At 37.1% G+C, this 18516-nt stretch overlaps 2 protein-coding genes across 4 annotated transcripts in view; one reads left to right on the top strand and one right to left on the bottom strand.

The window, feature by feature from the left end:
- LOC114337406 (GTPase-activating protein CdGAPr) overlaps positions 1-18516 on the top strand; it is a 697382-nt gene that overhangs the window by 617434 nt on the left and 61432 nt on the right. The gene's annotated exons all lie outside the window — the stretch shown is intronic.
- Positions 3106-3893, bottom strand: LOC126880050 (uncharacterized). Its single transcript, XM_050643697.1, has one exon. The coding sequence runs from the start codon at positions 3891-3893 to the stop codon at positions 3114-3116; it is 780 nt and encodes a 259-aa protein (XP_050499654.1). The 3' UTR covers positions 3106-3113.

The following is an 18516-nucleotide window of genomic DNA, read 5'->3' as shown; positions in this document are numbered from 1 at the left end:
GTACCGGATGCCTAGCAGATTCTTCTCCACGTATGATGCGGTCTTCTTATCCACATTACTTAGCGCATTGAATGGTTTCGGAGGCAAAAAGATGTAATGACTTCGTTTATAACCTATTTCAATGGAAAGTTCTTTAGGAACAAACCACCCATCCACAACGAATCCCTGAATATCTACGAATGCTATTCTCATGATGATTGCTCGTGTACTACTGACACCTCATGCATCTAATTTAGACTTTTTACAATTTCGGTGAGAGGGAAGTACTCCATTACACAGTCGTGAATAATAATACAATAGGCCTTGGTATTGTCGGGAAAACCGTTATTCGCTTCAATATCGAGTTTTACGTCAACGGTGGATGCTTTCATGCTTTCTTCTTGTTTCGAACAATCGATAACGAACAATGCACGATTCTTAAAAGCTGAGAAATCGAGTAGAGGTCGTTTTTGTTGGGAATGTATGTAGCTAGGATAAAATTCGGTATAGTTAAAATAGGCTTCATTGTAATCGGTTTTGCTAAAATCCAATTGCATTCTCTCGTTTGGCCAGTATTCTCCATTTAACGATAATCTAATACTTTGGATGTTGACATTGTCAAATAAAGTAGGATCAGCTGTAATCTTGTCGCGTTTGTTGGTTTGAAAGAAAACAATAACATAACGAGGTCTTTCAACTGATGTGCTAGTTTTAACAGCCCAAACTTCACGCCTGGCACCTCTCGTAATAGCAGGTAATTCATGTAATTCCCACTTTCTAAACGGAATAACTATAGGTTGATCTTGTTGAATAGATTTCATGAGTTCCAATTTAATATCATCATTGGGGAATATGTGCTTCACTCTAAGCTCAATATTGGTAATGTTAATCTTAGCGGTTGTAACAGTTGTAGTTTTGTCAGCGTTTTGTTTTTCTGTAATAACTATGCAATCGTTATCATTTCGAGCTCGAACTAGTCTTATTGTTTGACGACCACACGTAATCAATGGATAATCATTAAAAATGTTGAAAACATGCTTAAGAGGCATCTGTATGCTGAATGAATGATCTGCAGCGTTTAGAATTGGATCCTTAGGGTAATTCCATCCAGCCATAACCATATAATTAGAATCTTCTTGCGTATAACATGTCATGGCACGTACAGCACTTACGATGCCAGGATCCCGCACTGTTTCCATCTCCCTTGCGCTTTCGCTGTACGTACACGAATCGAAAAGGAAGGCACCCACATTATTTGCTAGTTTGACGCCACCATTTCCAGTTATTTCGAGTGATCCTTTAATGCATAACAAGGTTTCGCTCATTGCAAAAAACGAGTCAACTTGATTAATGCTAAATTCGACAATATCATTGCAGTTGAATGATTTGATGAATGGTGCATAAGTTCGGTATTCAGCCTTTCGAATCGATTCATCAAATATTGGCTTACGATAAATATCAAATATTGGAGGCATTGTGATGTTGTTTGAACGCGCTCTCTTTCCATACATTGTAGTCATTTTTTCAGTTTAAAACCCAACGTTTGTAAAAACAATTTGTTTGCGGACGTAAGATGTTGCTGCTTAGATGGTTGCACAACTAATGGTGTTCTGTAGGTAGATTGTTTAAGATATTGCTGCTGAGATGGTTGCACAACTAATGGCGTTCTCTGGGTAGATTGTTCTATTACTAATCCCATCTGCTTTTTGATCTAAGTTCCAGCACCAATGTGCTCTCTTCTCCTCTAAAGTTCACAGGTCGTCCTTCTTGATCGACAGCCAACACAGTGATATTGGTAATTTCACGCTGTGGCACAACAGGTAAATACAACAAATTGTGAGGGGTTTCGTCAATTGCGTACCCAGGATTTGATTGTATGACAAATTCGTAGAGCGTGTGAGCAGGTCTGTTACCGTCAAAGGCTCCGGTACTAATGTTGCATTCAAAGCGTATGCTAGATACTTTAATAATCCTAACAGGTAGATCTGAAGAATGTGTCTGTCTAGGATTTAGTATTACGGGAGAAAACCCTAATATTGTACCAAGACTGTCATTTGGTTGAAATGAAATTTTAAATTGACTGAAGATTTCGCACTGCAACGTATTGTGGTTAGGTTTTAGACTAAATATCATGTCAGGTTTAGATGTATTGGCAGCCCCCAATTTCTTTTGTATGTATTCCTCAATATCGATAATTTCATAACATCCATCGGGGAAATCAAAATGTTGCACTCGGTTATTGACATCGTAGTAATAAAACTTGCAATTTTCGATGTTTGGTATACTGTTGTAAGAATGGAAAAATCGAAGAGCTATTTCGTAATCCTTTTTCGGATCTAATACGATCGGTGTGGGAGGTTGAAACGAGAATATGTTATTCGTGCTGTTTACTCTCAACAACTGCGACATGATGACTGATTCAGGTCAAGAGATTAATAGGTTTATATACAGTAAAAAAACAAATTTATTCACATTTTTTTTATTTGTTCTAAAGCAAGTTTACATAAATGACAAGATGCTTGAGAACCGGGTGGGCCATCACAATGAGTCCTCCAATCAGGTCTGTTGTAATGCACGAAGCAGGGAAGTAGTATCTGCAGGTTAAATTCTTGTCGATATTCCCCAGGCAATTTATGCCATATATATAACAATTCTATAGGTTCTACAGTTCGTATAATATAATCTAGCGGTATTAATTTTAGTTCTTCTTCACTGAATCCTTCAAAACGTTTTTTGTGAAACATATGGTCCAGAAGCAGTTCCATGCCTTTAATATGCTCCATTATATAAAAACTTTAGGCATAAATGTCCACAAATGATTTGATTGTAGGTTTGATACTGATGGTTATTATAGAAAATTTTTGTATGTGTACCTAGATATTTAACAAGTTCTTTGGTCGGCTTCAAATTACCAAATGAATCGAAATACTCTACGTCGTTGTTTATCTTTCTATATGCTACCCAATGTGTTCCGCTGTGTGATGATGCATCTAGATTAACTATTGCGCATTCACGTTTTCGAGGACCGTGTCTAGGCAGAGTGTCATTCATGAAAACACCTCGAAAATGTGGGATTTTAAGTGTTTTCGCGTAATGCGCAATCTCTAAGTCGTACAGCGGACGATTGGGTAGCTTTATTGGAAGTTTTTTTTCAGATACAAACCGAATCCGCCTCTTGGTTTCTTACGCAAGTACAGACCTGAGCCGATGTGTTCCATCGCCTTATTATGGCGCATATCCTCTTCCAATTTCTTTTGGGCGTTCTTTGCGTCAACCACAGTCTTCGCCACCCCTGCTGCACCACCGGCTAAAGCCCCCAATGCAGAAAGACCTGCAAATAGGGGCAGGAGGGGTAGGAAACCTCCAGATTTTAGTGGCAACACTCGTGGAAGATCAACTGTTTTTCGTCCACCAAGTTTTTTAATTACCGATTTTGCTATTCGTACAGCTGTCAAAGCAGTATCTCTTAACGATGCTCCTCTCTTCATGGACTTTGCAATTTTAGGTACCACATCCCGATTGAAAGAATAACGTCCCTTTCTTCCACGACGACGAGGACATCCCATTCCCAACTTTCTTTTCGTTTTCATTCCACCGGTTACAAGTAAAGCAGCACTTTTTTCGCCAAAGCTAGCGTCCTTAGACTTGAATCGCTCCCAAGCCCTATCTTCCAATTCTTTATCGGCCTTGTGACGTTCTTCGAGAGATGTATGATGCGAATAAGCGATATCGTGTTGTTTACAAGCTGCGTCTAAAGGATTAATTCCCGGATCTCCGCGTGCAAGACGTTTTTTTAGTTTTGTTCCAGGTCCACAATACTGATAACCAGGAATATGAAGCTCAACTGGAAGTTTATTAATTAGAGAGTTCAAAAGACCTTCCCCTTTGAACACCAACATTGGACTGATGGTCATGCATTTGGTGACATTGGTAATATATTGTTCATATTTTTACTATGTTTAACACACGATGAGAGTCATTCAACAAGAGCAGACGTTACCAATTGATAATCTAGATATTGTACAGAAAGCAACCAACAGTAAACATGGAAAATTATTACCAAACTCATTCAGAGCCATTATTTGTGGTCCAAGTGGATGTGGAAAAACTAACGCCATGCTATCACTTTTATTTAGTCCAAATGGCGTCAAGTTTAAAAATGTCTATGTTTATTCAAAATCCCTCTTTCAACCGAAATACCAACTATTGCGAGATGCATTAGCGCAAGTCAAAGGTGTAGGGTATTTTCCATTTAAAGACAATGAAGAAATTATTGATCCCAACAAAGCTCAACCAAACTCTGTGTTTTTATTTGACGATGTCGCATGTGATGGCCAACACAAGATTCGTGAGTATTATTCCATGTGCAGACATAAAGATATCGATGCGGCTTACTTATGCCAAACATATTCAAAAATACCTAAGCAGCTAATAAGAGACAATTGTAACATGATTGTGCTGTTCAAGCAAGACGAGATAAATTTGAAACATATATTTGATGAACACGTATCGCCAGACATGTCATTTGATGAATTTAAAAAAATGTGTTCAGAATGTTGGAGAGATAGGTATGGTACTGTGGTAATTATGAAAGATTTTGCTCTCAACAATGGACGATATCGCAAAGGATTTGATAAATATATAAAATTGTAAGGTGTTTGTTTAGTCGCCAGCAAAATGCCAGATGATACGGTCGCCATTGCCCTTCGCAAGAAGAAAGTTACCGAATTGGCTAGATCAATTCGCAAAAAATATTTGGCATTGAAGTTAGGTAGAACAGAGCAAGATGAGTCACTAAATAAACTTTTTAAACCAATCTCGAAGCCTCTCAAGGATATTGCTCAATCATCAAAAACGTTACATCATACTATCACTAACAAGTTTGGACATGTTAAAAAAGAAGAGGTGAAAAAGGAGGAGGATGAGGATGTATTTCTTGATGCACCCGAGGCACCTGATGAAAACATTCAAGAGCCAATCTCCGGTTCTAACGAGATTCCGATGGACGCCACAGACGAATATATCGACCACTATCCTCCAATAAGTCACAAGTACATAAAAGAATATTTGATAAAAGACGATAAAATCGATGAAAACTATGGTCCATTTTACGATAGTATTAGTGGCTGGATATTGGGAAAACGTCGAATAAACTTTGACAAAGACAATGGAGACATAGTAATAATTCGAGAACGGGATTTTGAAGAACGTAGGTTAAGTGGTACGCCAGGCCTATATCACCTTTTATTTTATGCCAACCCAAACCCAGAACAGTATAATGATGAGGATTTACAAAAGTATAAAACACTGCTGATTAACACAGAGATTCATCTGGATACCTTAGGACGCCTTAAAGGTTCCAGCGGAGAAAAATATCATTCTATTATTAAACCTCTATTCAAACCATCTGATGCAACAATGAAAAAGCATGCAACTCGATCACAAAAAGAACTCGACCACAGAACGAAAACAGCTCGGTCAGCATCTTCATCTACGGTCAAAGGAACGGGGTTGGATGACTCTCGTTTAACATACAACGCTGCACCCTTAGAGTATATTTATTGGGATGACGTCAATGAGTTAGTTGATCGTCTTAAACTCTTGGTGGCTTCGAAAGACGCCGGCAACACATCTCACGACAACGAAATCGTGGCTATCATCAATGAACTAAAAGAAGCCAATATAATAGAGTAACTGAGAATGATGGCATCATTTCCATTATGAGTGTCGACAAATTCGGTCATCACTCTCGTAACAGTATCACCCAAAAGGCAGTACGAGTTACATTTCCACATACTCCTGCCGGAAACATTAATGCCGAAAATGTGAAAATTTGTAATGTTAAGGACCCATCAGAATATAGTGATGCTGCAACGAAAAAATACGTTGATAATCTAATAAATGAGATGCGTAGCGTATACTTTCCAATAATTAAAGCCCATGATGCGATATTAGATCAAAAATCTATTAATATAAAAGATTTAACAATCGGACTAAACGAAGTAAGAAAAGAAGTTCCACTGCTCGAGCAAAAGCTACAAAAAATAATCGCAGATGCTATGAATACACTAAAAAAGGATACGGAGAACAATATAAATAAGTTGTTGCAACAAAAAACTAATGATATACAGGATTTAGTCGTCGGACTAAACGAAGTACAAAAAGAAATTCATAAAACCACAGTTCCACATTTAGCGATCGAACTAAATCAAGTAAGAGAAGAGCTTCATAAAACCACAGTTCCACTTCTCGAGCAAAAATTGAAAAAAATAATCAAAGATGATGTGAATACACTAAAAAAGGATACGGATAAAAGCATAAAAGAAGCTGCAGAAACACTTGCAAACCATACGATGCACGATATGAAGATGGAACAGAGGTTAAAACAAGTGGAGCAAACATTACAGGATATAGTACGTAATATTGATCTATTGCGCACACATGTTGTAGATGTAGATGCTGGTCGTTAATAAGAAAATGTCTACAGAAAAGGAACAGGTGGTGAACGAATTGCATAAACCAGCACGAAAAATCTATCCTCGTCGACGAACAATAATCAAAGGAATCGATGACTTGTGGCAAATGGATTTGGCCGAAATGCGTCCTTACGCACACCAAAATAAAAATTTTAAACTAATACTAGTCGTAATTGATTGTTTTTCAAAATATGTTTGGACACGCCCTCTAAAGACCAAGACTGGCGAGGAAATTACTCAAGCATTTTCGGATATTCTCGCCCATACTCGACGACTTCCGAAGAACCTCCAATCCGATCAGGGAACAGAATTTTATAACAGAAAATTTCAAAATTTAATGAAAAAACACGAAATTAATCATTACAGCACCTACACGATTAAAAAAGCCGCCATTTGTGAAAGAGTCATTAGAACGTTAAAAGCAAAGTTGTACAAGTATTTCAGTTTACATGGATCATACAAATGGTTAGAAGCTCTACCTGTAATTACCGAGGAATACAACAATACAAGGCACAGTAAAACGGGATACACACCATCTCAGGTCAACAAATCCAACGAAAAAGCTATTTTAAACAAGAGTTATAGTCATTTAAAAATTGCTGGTCCAAGAAAATATAAAATTGGTGACATTGTGCGTGTCTCAAAGACAAAACATTTATTTGAAAAGGCCTACACGCCCAATTGGACGACGGAATTATTTAAAATTGTAAAAGTTAAGATAACAAATCCTATAACGTATTTGCTTGAAGACATGCACGGTATACCGATTAGCGGGGGGTTTTACGAAGAAGAATTACAGAAAACATTAAACCCTGACATTTACTTGGTTGAAAAAGTACTTAGACGAAAAGGCAATAAGATGTATGTGAAATGGCTCGGTATGGACAGCAAACATAACAGCTGGATTAACGTTAATGACGTAGTTTAGGAGGATCTATCTTTTAATCTGCCGCGTAGCAATACATTTTTTGCAAAGAGGTTGTTTTTACCACAAGGAGTAGGGGAATATAAAAGAACTCATGCTTCAGTATCAATGTCAGTACAAGTGAACATGAGCTCTCAAGATAGTGGGTATTCTTCAGGTGGCTCTCAAGATAGTGGGTATTCCTCAGGTGGTTGTGAATTTAGCATCGATATGCCTAGCAACGAAGACTATAATCAAGAATTAGATAGAGCTTTGGAAAATTATGAGGCTGCCGCCAAATCAGAAGTTTTCTACCTGCTTGCAACAAAATACACGTTATCGGGCTATGAAGTACAATGTGGTATAAGCCCTGCAAGATCATTTTCGCCTGCAGTGATTTTATCTCAGCAATATAAACCAACCAGAATATCACTCAGCGCATACGAATGGTATTCCTTTATTTCAATCATTACACAACAACTAATTGATTTTTTCCAATCAACTGATGACCTCATGCACCCAACTTTTCCATGCGAAGAATACTGCACTGTTACCCCGATAGTTTACGATGATTGTAAATTCATTATTGTTAAGAAGCATGGTGTGGAGTACTATATGGATGAAGAAGAAGTGAAGCAAATTGTTGAACTTAACACTAGTGTGCTATCGCCTCGTATGCAGTTGTTAGAAAATTTGAACTTTTGTGAATATTATTATAATGTTTTAGATTTTTGTAAAAATGCTGCAGATAGTTTAAACCCCTTGCAAATATTGTATGCTTTTTGTTCTATAATGTCAGATGATATGACAAACAATGCTCTTAGGGAGTTCATTTATTTTTATAAAATTAGGGTAATTAATGATTTGAATAAATAAAAAAAATACCAATTTAGAGTTTTTATTTTACCATAATATATATTACACACTATTTTACAATATATATACAAGAAAGAGAGAGATAGCAAGTGGATATTGTTATGCGTTTAGTACAAAAGAGAGATAGTAGCTTATGAACATAATTCGTCTCAAAAATCAATTTTTAAATATTTGCAATTTGTAGTTTTAATTCTCTTAGACAATTTACTTAGGATTGTATTCGCTATTTTTTGTAAATTGGGGGGAATCCATAGGGAGCCCCGCATCTTCGACACCCGCATGACATCACTTTTTCACAGTTCTTCACAATTTGTAGTTTTAATTCTCTTATACAATTTACGTTTAAACTGAATCGTATTTGCTTGGGAATCTTAAAATTCGCGGTACATCCTTGCTTGCTGTACCATCGTTCAATACCAATCACATCTTGAGGGAGAGGATGTTGCTCTCCACTTGGAAGCGTAAATGTCTTTGTATTAGCATCAACTACATCCCAATAAATTTTATTGGCTGCTATTTGTTGCAGATTAGCGGGAGTCCATAGGTCTGGTGTAACACATCTGTGAGACATTTCAACGTTCTTCTGCAATAAAAATCTATTCTAAAATACTGTAATGTCCCAATGGTAGGGTTCTAAAACTATTTGGAATTAAATATCTTTTATCGTCATAAGGACTTAGCGCAATTTTTGTTTGTTCTATACTATAGACGTTATGGCTATATGACCGAATGGAGTGTTGAGTAGCAGTTTGTTCCTTAAAAAAGAATCAATATTACTGCCTACTTCAGACTTCTGGTTCAGAATCATCAAACCTGTTATTTCTAGGCATTTCATGTAATGCATTAACGCAAGACTCGTAATCTTTTAAATCGAATAAAACTTGAGTAAAGCAACTATTGCACCAATAATATGGTTGCTGATATACGCATTCAACGATATCATCAGCATCATAAACTTCGTGAGTATGGTCGTAACGCACCAGTAAAAATTTATTTAAGGTCTCATGAGCATTTTTGAATGCAAAAAAACATGATTTACATACGTTTAGGCGATGCTGCTTAAGATAATATCCATTAGCCCATACACAATAACTGGAGTGTTCATCTTCAAATATACTCCCCCAATCTGACTTTCCTAATACGACATTTCTTAAATGTGACGGTATGTGTTTAGAGCAAGCAATAAATTCTATTCCTTTATATGAAGGAATAGGATCATTTTTAGCACTGCTTATCATCGTTTCCCATTTATATAAAGGAAATTTTTTTAATATTATTTTTGTTAATGTCCACGGCAAGGGGGACTGCTCGATGAAATATGATGCTGATACTGTTGTTTCACAGATTTTTTTGATAGACAGGTCGGTCAATGATGGAACATTCATCTACAAAAAAAAATCTATTCTAAAATACTGTAATGTCCCAATGGTAGGGTTCTAAAACTATTTGGAATTAAATATCTTTTATCGTCATAAGGACTTAGCGCAATTTTTGTTTGTTCTATACTATAGACGTTATGGCTATATGACCGAATGGAGTGTTGAGTAGCAGTTTGTTCCTTAAAATCATTTAAACAGTTTACATAATCATCGAATTTTATAACATTTTTTACTATATTATATTTAGTCCCTTTTGCTTTTTTAGTGATTCGACCAGATTGAACTTTAAAAGTATACATTTTTGATCGTAATCCCACAAATTTTGTCATAATTTCTCCTTTATTTTCATCTTTCATTACTCCTAAAACTTTTTTATTTACGCGAGGAATATTATAGATATTATCTACAGCGTAATCGGATGTATCAAATTTTGATAGATCTTGTTTTATTACTTCCTCATATGCATCATGACAGTACAGTTCATAAATAAAGCTATCGGTATCCATATACATTAAATTACATTTATCTGCGCCCAATTTTGGAAGCATATAGTCGTAATGAAATTGGTACATACATAATTTTGATATATCTAAAACAGTCATGCCAATGTATAAGGGTTTATTAAAAACTAGATCTGATTTAATCAGTTCTATAGCTACTAAATTTTCATTAAATATCTTTCTGCTATGAAACCTGGCACTAGAAATTAAATTTTTAGCACCATATCGCCCATTCCATGATCTGACTAGTTTTACTATTCTATGTTTCCTTATATTCTCCATAGTCTTTCCAAATACACTATTATTGGCCAATTTGTATAAATTTCTTCCAAAATCGTTCGTAGCTGCAGCTCTAAGTCGAGTATTTAATTCTATGTAGGGTCGCAGCCACGCAGACTGCTTAAATTTCAAAATTTTATGAATCTTTTTTAAAACTAACCCATTAGCCAGCATTTGTTTTAAATTTCTATAATGAACGATATATTCTTTTTTATTATAAAGTGTTGTCATTAGTTTAGTATGATTTGAACCCAAAGCTTTGCGGTGTTCGGCAGCGAATGGAAAATCTGAGTGCAGATCATGTAATTGGCGAGGATAGTCCAAGTCAACTTGTAACATGTACCCTACGGGAGAGTCATCAGGTACAGACATAACATCAATGTCTTTGGCATCCATCCATTCGAACCCTCCGTAGGGTAAGGGTTCTCCCATAGCCCACCCATATAAATTATTGACATCAAAATACATTAAGTATTTTGAGGGCTGTGCGGGGTCATAATTAGACATGTACTTATTATTGGCCTCCGACATTCTACCGCTACATACTGAAATTCCTCCACGAATTGCTTTCTCCATAAATAGTATCATGTCAACGTCACGCAATTGTTACAGTCAAAATTACTGATTAACTTTAAATCATCTCAGGTACATGATTAAAGTATTTATAAGCTAGAACATTCGTTGTAATAAAAACAATTTCATCCATTTGATTAGATATAAATAGCGTAAATTCATAAATTTGATTTGTAGGTATTTTTTTGTTTTTTTATATTGTCATTGAAATTGGTCATTTACTCTATAGCTGACGTTTGTTTGATTCTAGTTGAATACATAGCGTTGACAATTCTTCCTTTTCGTATCCAATATGGTACCGCTTCTGGTTATCGTATTTTTGTTCGTGTTTTATGTTTTGACAGACTTTTAAATCTGTCAAGTCAAAGTTCTATTTTTAAAAGAAGAACGTGACGTAGTTGGTCACTTAGCAGCTTGTAAAATCGAAATTGTTGATTTGAACGTCACCGCCGAAATTTTTAAACGTCTGATTTTTTGAAAATAAGAATTTATCTGATCCATCCATTAATTTGGGATCTATAAATCAGACTTTTCCATAAACTAGTAATTATTGGAGTTAGTAAAATTGATTTTAAGGATATATTACTAGTTTAGTCCAATTTTTGGGATAAAATACGGCTGTGGTGTCATTTCTTCGATTTGGTAAGTGATATTTGCATATTGGGTGATCGATTATGTGTGACAACGAGTAAATTGTTCTAGATACGAATGAATGTTTGGTTTGAGGCCAGAAAACGGGTTTCTTTATCGAAGTTGTAATGAAGACACGTGATCCTCTGAACGCTGGAAGACCCCATCGATTTTGGGTAAGTTATGCTATATTACATCTCACCTCGGGGGTTTAAGGGGTACTTGTGAATTTTAATAGTGGGATTAATGCTTGTTTTGTTTTAGGGTTTTTCCACGTGGTTTTTATTTTGGGGTTTGGATCTCAATAACTGGATTTCAGATGAGTTACTTTAATTATTTTGATTTGTAACCATTTAATTTGCTTATCTTCTTTTTTTTTTTAATCTGTAGAATTTGATAATTTAGGTTGCGGTAATTTATTTGTATATTTTATTTGTTGAATTCAGGTATCTTCATTAGGTTGTTTTTTTTTTAATTTATTAGTATTTCCTTTTATAATTTCTTATGTACACGGCTCTTGATCGGATAGTCAATTGTTTATTTTCCGCTACGCGTACTCGACCTTACCATTCGCAGAGCTCTACGATTGCGTCTCGAGATTTATAAATTGCATTTTTTTTTATATACGTTTATATTTTTTTTGTTGCTACCCATATTTAGGTAATTTACCCAGTGATCAGGGGTCGTTGTTTGGTTCAGTTTGGTTAGTTTTAGTAGTTAGTTTAGTGTAATTTAAAAAGTGTTCAATATATTATGTGTTCAATTAAAGTGTCAAAGGTGTAGTATTATTCCGATTCTTTTGGCAAATTCGGGAATTTAGGTACACTGGATTGGTGTTTGGGGCATGAATTTGTCTGGCGCCCTTTTAACAACAAAATAGTAAAATTGGGAATCCACCCCATCTCCACTGTATAAAAGCTAGCCCGCAACACCTGTGCTCTCACCTCCAACGAATTTTGTGTTGCGTTGTGAGGTGGTGGCATTTTTGACGCCCAACGTGGTGGCGATCTTGAAGATCTTCTTCTTCTTTGACACTTGTGGAATATTGGACAATTTTTGAAGACCTGGAAGAATATTCGTTTGGGGATATTTGGTGAAGTGAAGTTTGTGTTATTGTGAAAGTAAAGTGAATGTGAAAGATGCCTCGTAAAATTAACGTGTATCGATTAAGCCAAGATGAACTCACGTATGAGTTGAAGATTAGAGGATGTGCTACTATAACGGTGGAAGAGATGCGCCATGCACTGACTGCGGCACTTAGGTTGGAGAAGAGTGGAGACAGCATTAGCTACCCTCCGTATCCTTTTAATACTGAGGAGGATGTGTCTGCTGTGAACTTAAAACTCAATGAGCTCGATCCGATGATTTCTGCCTTTACTGGCACTACAGCTAGTAATGATTATAACAAGTTCACATATAAATTACATTGTGTGTTGAATAGACTGGAGCATATACCGGAAGGTACCGAAGAGAGACCAGCATTACTGTCAAGAGTATTTGACTTATTGGGTCGTCTGCAGTCAAGAGCCGAAGAATTGGAGAGAACTATGAGTGTACCAGTCCATCTGAGTTTGCTGGCTGACCAAACTGAAAATCTACATATAGAAGGCGTAACAGCACATACATCAAGCCTGATAGCTTCAAGGGTTCCATGTACATCTTCTCAAATTCAGTGCATACCTCCCTCAAAATGGAACTTGAAGTTTTCTGGTGACCGGAATGGCACATCGATAAGCGCGTTTCTCGAAAGAGTAGAAGAACTTAGAATGGCGAGACATGTCACGAAAGAGACTCTTCTGGAATCTGGCATAGATTTGTTTGATGGCAGGGCATATCAATTCTATTTGGCTTATAGAAACCAGATCGCTAATTGGGATGAATTTGTGGAGCTCTTAAAAGAAGAATATTTGTCTCATGATTACAACGAAAAATTGTTTGATGAAATTCGTAGACGCACTCAAGGACCTGATGAATCGATTGGAGTTTATCTAGCAGTGATGGCTGGATATTTTAGGAGATTGACTTGCCCTATTGATGAACCGACCAAATTGAAGATATTAATGAAAAATATTGCACCATATTACCAGACACAGTTGGCGTTATTAGAAGTTGTTTCTATTGCAAAGCTTCGTGAATATGGAAAAAAATTAGAAGCCAGGAAGGAAGCCGTTGAAAGCTATGTTCCACCTAGCAGACGAATTGGCAATGTTTTAGAACCAGATTTGGCTTATGTAGCGGTCGACTCGTCTAGCAGCGTTAGTGTGGATAGTTGTCAGGATCAGTCGACTACATCAAGTGTAGTTCGTGGTGAAGTGAAAAACGCAAGACCTCCGAAAGATATCGTTTGCTACAGATGTAATAAACCAGGACACCGAGCTATTGGTTGCACGGCACCAAGGATCACGCGTTGTTTTAAGTGCAAAAAGGAGGGCTACACCGTTAAGGCATGTCCTGATTGTTCAAAACTACGACCTTCGGGAAACTAGTTCCACTGCCTTTGACTGATCGAGAAAAAAGCAGTGGAAATGATGAAACCTCGATCGACAAAATACAAGTACTATTAGATTTTGTTTTAGAAAATGCTGTTGGTGACGAGAGACCATACCTGACTGTTGATATACTTGGAAAATCTGTTTTAGGATTGCTGGATTCTGGAGCAAGTAGGACGGTGTTGGGGAGTAAAGGATTAACTATGATTAGAGAGTTAGGTCTGCCCATGGATAACAATCGCCTAAATAGCTGCACAGTGGCAAATGGTGTTAGTTGTCGCAGTGTCGGCATGGTGGAATTGCCTGTTAAGTTGAGGGGTAGATTTAGATTGATTGAGGCTATGGTGATTCCAGACTTACCGCACCTGTTAATTTTGGGAGCTGACTTCTGGCGTATTATGGGTATAGTTCCGGACTTGCGTAGGAAGGAGTGGTGTTTTTCTAGTAAACCGGTGTTAGTCAACTCTATCGACCAGATGAGTGGACAGACGCGACTTAGTTCTTTCGAAAAGAGCAGATTACAGTCAGTTATTGATAGGAATATGGTACTTATGGGAAACGAACTTGGTTGTACAAATGTGGCAGAGCATACGATTGTCACGAATAGTCAACCCATTAAACAACGCTATTACAGAGTCAACCCTGTTGTCCAGGAGCAAATTGATAAGGAGCTTAATGAGATGTTGAAGTTAGGGATAGTTGAAGCTTCTAACAGCCCTTGGTCCTCGCCAATACTTTTGGTCAAGAAGAAAGATGGCTCTTATAGGTTTTGTGTTGACTACCGCAAATTAAACTCAGTGACAGTTAGAGACAGTTACCCATTGCCACAAGTTTCTGATACTTTGGATAAGCTTCGAAATGCCAACTATTTGTCAAGTCTTGATGTGAAATCGGCTTACTGGCAGGTGCCAATGGCTGAAACATCCAAGCAATTTACGGCATTTACAGTACCGAACCGTGGGCTTTTTCAGTTCAAAAGGATGCCATTTGGTTTGCATAATGCCCCTGCTACCTGGCAGAGACTTATTGACAATGTGTTGGGTCATGATCTGGAACCACATGTCTTTGTATATCTTGATGATGTGGTTCTAGTAAGTCAAAGTTTCGAACAACATCTGGCCATATTGGAGGAGGTGTTTCGGCGATTAAGGGAAGCTAACATCACGGTCAGCCTTGATAAGTGTCAGTTTTGTAGACCGCAGATGAAATACCTTGGGTACGTTATAGATCGGAATGGGTTACATGTAGATCCAGAAAAGGTCAGGGCAATGTTGGAGATAGCAACCCCAAATAACGCTACCGAAGTGCGTCGTATAGTTGGAACATTTTCGTGGTACCGAAGATTTGTACCAGATTTTTCAACCATTATTGCCCCAATAACAGCGTTGATAAAGAAGAAAGCAAAGTTTCTATGGACCGAAGAGTGTAGCAGATCTTTTAGAAAGATCAAGGAGTGTTTGGTAGCCGCACCAGTTTTAACATGCCCAGATTATACCAAGCCATTTACGGTTCAGACAGATGCGTCAGGTTATGGGATTGGAGCAGTACTAGTGCAACCGCATGAAGATGGTGATAGAGTGGTGTCTTATATTAGCCGTTCCTTAACTCGCCAAGAGCGTAATTACACTACTACAGAGCGTGAATGTCTAGCTGTATTGTGGGCTATTGAAAAATTGCGCCCTTACTTAGAAGGTGTACCGTTCACGGTCATAACCGATCATTATAGTTTGCTTTGGCTGCAAAATTTGAAAGATCTGACTGGACGATTAGCACGATGGGTTGTAAGGCTACAGCAGTACGACTTCAAGGTAATCCATAGGAAGGGCAAAGAAAATATCGTACCAGATATGTTGTCCAGAGCTGTTCCAATCGTCGATTGCATAGAGACCGAAGTAGTTGATGAAACAAATTGTGACAAGTGGTATCAGAAAATGCTGATGAAGGTTCAAGGATGTCATAGTAAGTTTGGCAGTTGGAGAGTCGAAGGAGGTAAGCTGTGGAAACATGTGGCCAATGAGTATCCTGGGTTGTCATCCATTGATGAAAATTGGAGGCTGGTAGTACCCAAGAAAGATCGGCTTAACATAATCTTAGCAGCTCATGAACCTCCTACATCAGGGCATACTGGCGTGTTCAAGACTTATTCTAGAGTGGCTGAAAAGTATTACTGGCCTAAAATGAGGAATGACATAGCCAATGTTGTACGAAGATGTAAAACCTGCGCTGCTTACAAGCCGTCTCAGCAGAAGCCAACTGACAAAATGGTATCTCATCCTAAGGTTAACCGCCCTTGGGAAATGATCTCGATGGACTTGGTAGGTCCACTACCAAGGTCAAAGCAAGGCCATATATATATATTTTAAATGTTACTGATTACTTGAGTAAGTTTACCCTATTGTTTCCCTTGCGGAAAGCTACAGGTGATACGGTGGTGAAAAAGGTGGAAAATGAAGTTTTCTTGATATTTGGAGTGCCTAGGATTGTAATATGTGACAACGGTCCTCAATTTAGATCCACCCAGTTTGGAAAATTAATGCAGACTTATAAGTGTTATGTGAAATACAGTGCTGCTTATCACCCCAGGGCTAACCCAACAGAGAGGGTAAATCGAACATTTAAAACTATGTTGGCTATGTATGTGTCAGATAATCACCGAACTTCGGATGAGAACTTACATAAAATTGCTTGTGCTCTTAGAACATCCACTCATGAGACTACTAAACTAACACCATACTTTGTCAATTTTGGTCGGAATATGAAATTGTCTGGACAAGATTATGCTGCTCTCACTGGGATAAATGACGAAGATGGAACTCAGACCGGGGATCTATCCAGAAATGAGTCATTTAGAAAAATGTTTTTGGATGTTAGGAATCGTCTGGAAGTTGCTGGGAATAAGAGTTGCGATAGATATAACTTGCGTTGTCGTCATGTCGAGTACCTTCCAAACCAACTTGTCTGGAGGAGGAATTATGCCCAGTCTGACGCTGCAAAATATTTTTCGCATAAACTAGCCCCTAAATTTATAGGCCCCTTTTGTGTGAAGAAACGGATATCACCGTGGACTTATGAGTTATGTGACGACAAGGGCAATAGCAAAGGTGTGTGGCATGCGAAAGATCTTAAACCGGGACCGACTGAGGAGTAGTATATTCGCATTCGTTATGTCTTCCATCATCATCCCGTGTAACACACCGGGTGGTGTTATGTTTATTATTTTTTTTGTTATTTTTTTTTCTTTTCCTTTGACGGAAAAGAAGGATGACTGTAATCGAATGAATGGTCAACCTTGAAGTATGTCTGGGTATCGTGGCTGAATGATTGTAGTTGTGATCAGATGTGCACTGTGACGCTGCGCTGATTTGTTTTTTTTTTTCTCTTTTAGAAATTTACTACGTAAATTTCTTGAAGTAGAGGGGGGATTTGTTACAGTCAAAATTACTGATTAACTTTAAATCATCTCAGGTACATGATTAAAGTATTTATAAGCTAGAACATTCGTTGTAATAAAAACAATTTCATCCATTTGATTAGATATAAATAGCGTAAATTCATAAATTTGATTTGTAGGTATTTTTTTGTTTTTTTATATTGTCATTGAAATTGGTCATTTACTCTATAGCTGACGTTTGTTTGATTCTAGTTGAATACATAGCGTTGACAATTCTTCCTTTTCGTATCCAATATGGTACCGCTTCTGGTTATCGTATTTTTGTTCGTGTTTTATGTTTTGACAGACTTTTAAATCTGTCAAGTCAAAGTTCTATTTTTAAAAGAAGAACGTGACGTAGTTGGTCACTTAGCAGCTTGTAAAATCGAAATTGTTGATTTGAACGTCACCGCCGAAATTTTTAAACGTCTGATTTTTTGAAAATAAGAATTTATCTGATCCATCCATTAATTTGGGATCTATAAATCAGACTTTTCCATAAACTAGTAATTATTGGAGTTAGTAAAATTGATTTTAAGGATATATTACTAGTTTAGTCCAATTTTTGGGATAAAATACGGCTGTGGTGTCATTTCTTCGATTTGGTAAGTGATATTTGCATATTGGGTGATCGATTATGTGTGACAACGAGTAAATTGTTCTAGATACGAATGAATGTTTGGTTTGAGGCCAGAAAACGGGTTTCTTTATCGAAGTTGTAATGAAGACACGTGATCCTCTGAACGCTGGAAGACCCCATCGATTTTGGGTAAGTTATGCTATATTACATCTCACCTCGGGGGTTTAAGGGGTACTTGTGAATTTTAATAGTGGGATTAATGCTTGTTTTGTTTTAGGGTTTTTCCACGTGGTTTTTATTTTGGGGTTTGGATCTCAATAACTGGATTTCAGATGAGTTACTTTAATTATTTTGATTTGTAACCATTTAATTTGCTTATCTTCTTTTTTTTTTAATCTGTAGAATTTGATAATTTAGGTTG

The sequence above is a fragment of the Diabrotica virgifera genome, chromosome 2 (genome assembly GCF_917563875.1).
Source record: "Diabrotica virgifera virgifera chromosome 2, PGI_DIABVI_V3a".
Taxonomy (NCBI): Eukaryota; Metazoa; Arthropoda; class Insecta; order Coleoptera; family Chrysomelidae; genus Diabrotica; species Diabrotica virgifera.
This window is presented reverse-complemented; position numbering and strand designations above follow the sequence as displayed.

Coding starts and splice junctions, on each gene's coding strand:
- LOC126880050 (XM_050643697.1), bottom strand. CDS start 3,893: ATGACCATCAGTCCAATGTTGGTGTTCAAAGGGGAAGGTCTTTTGAAC.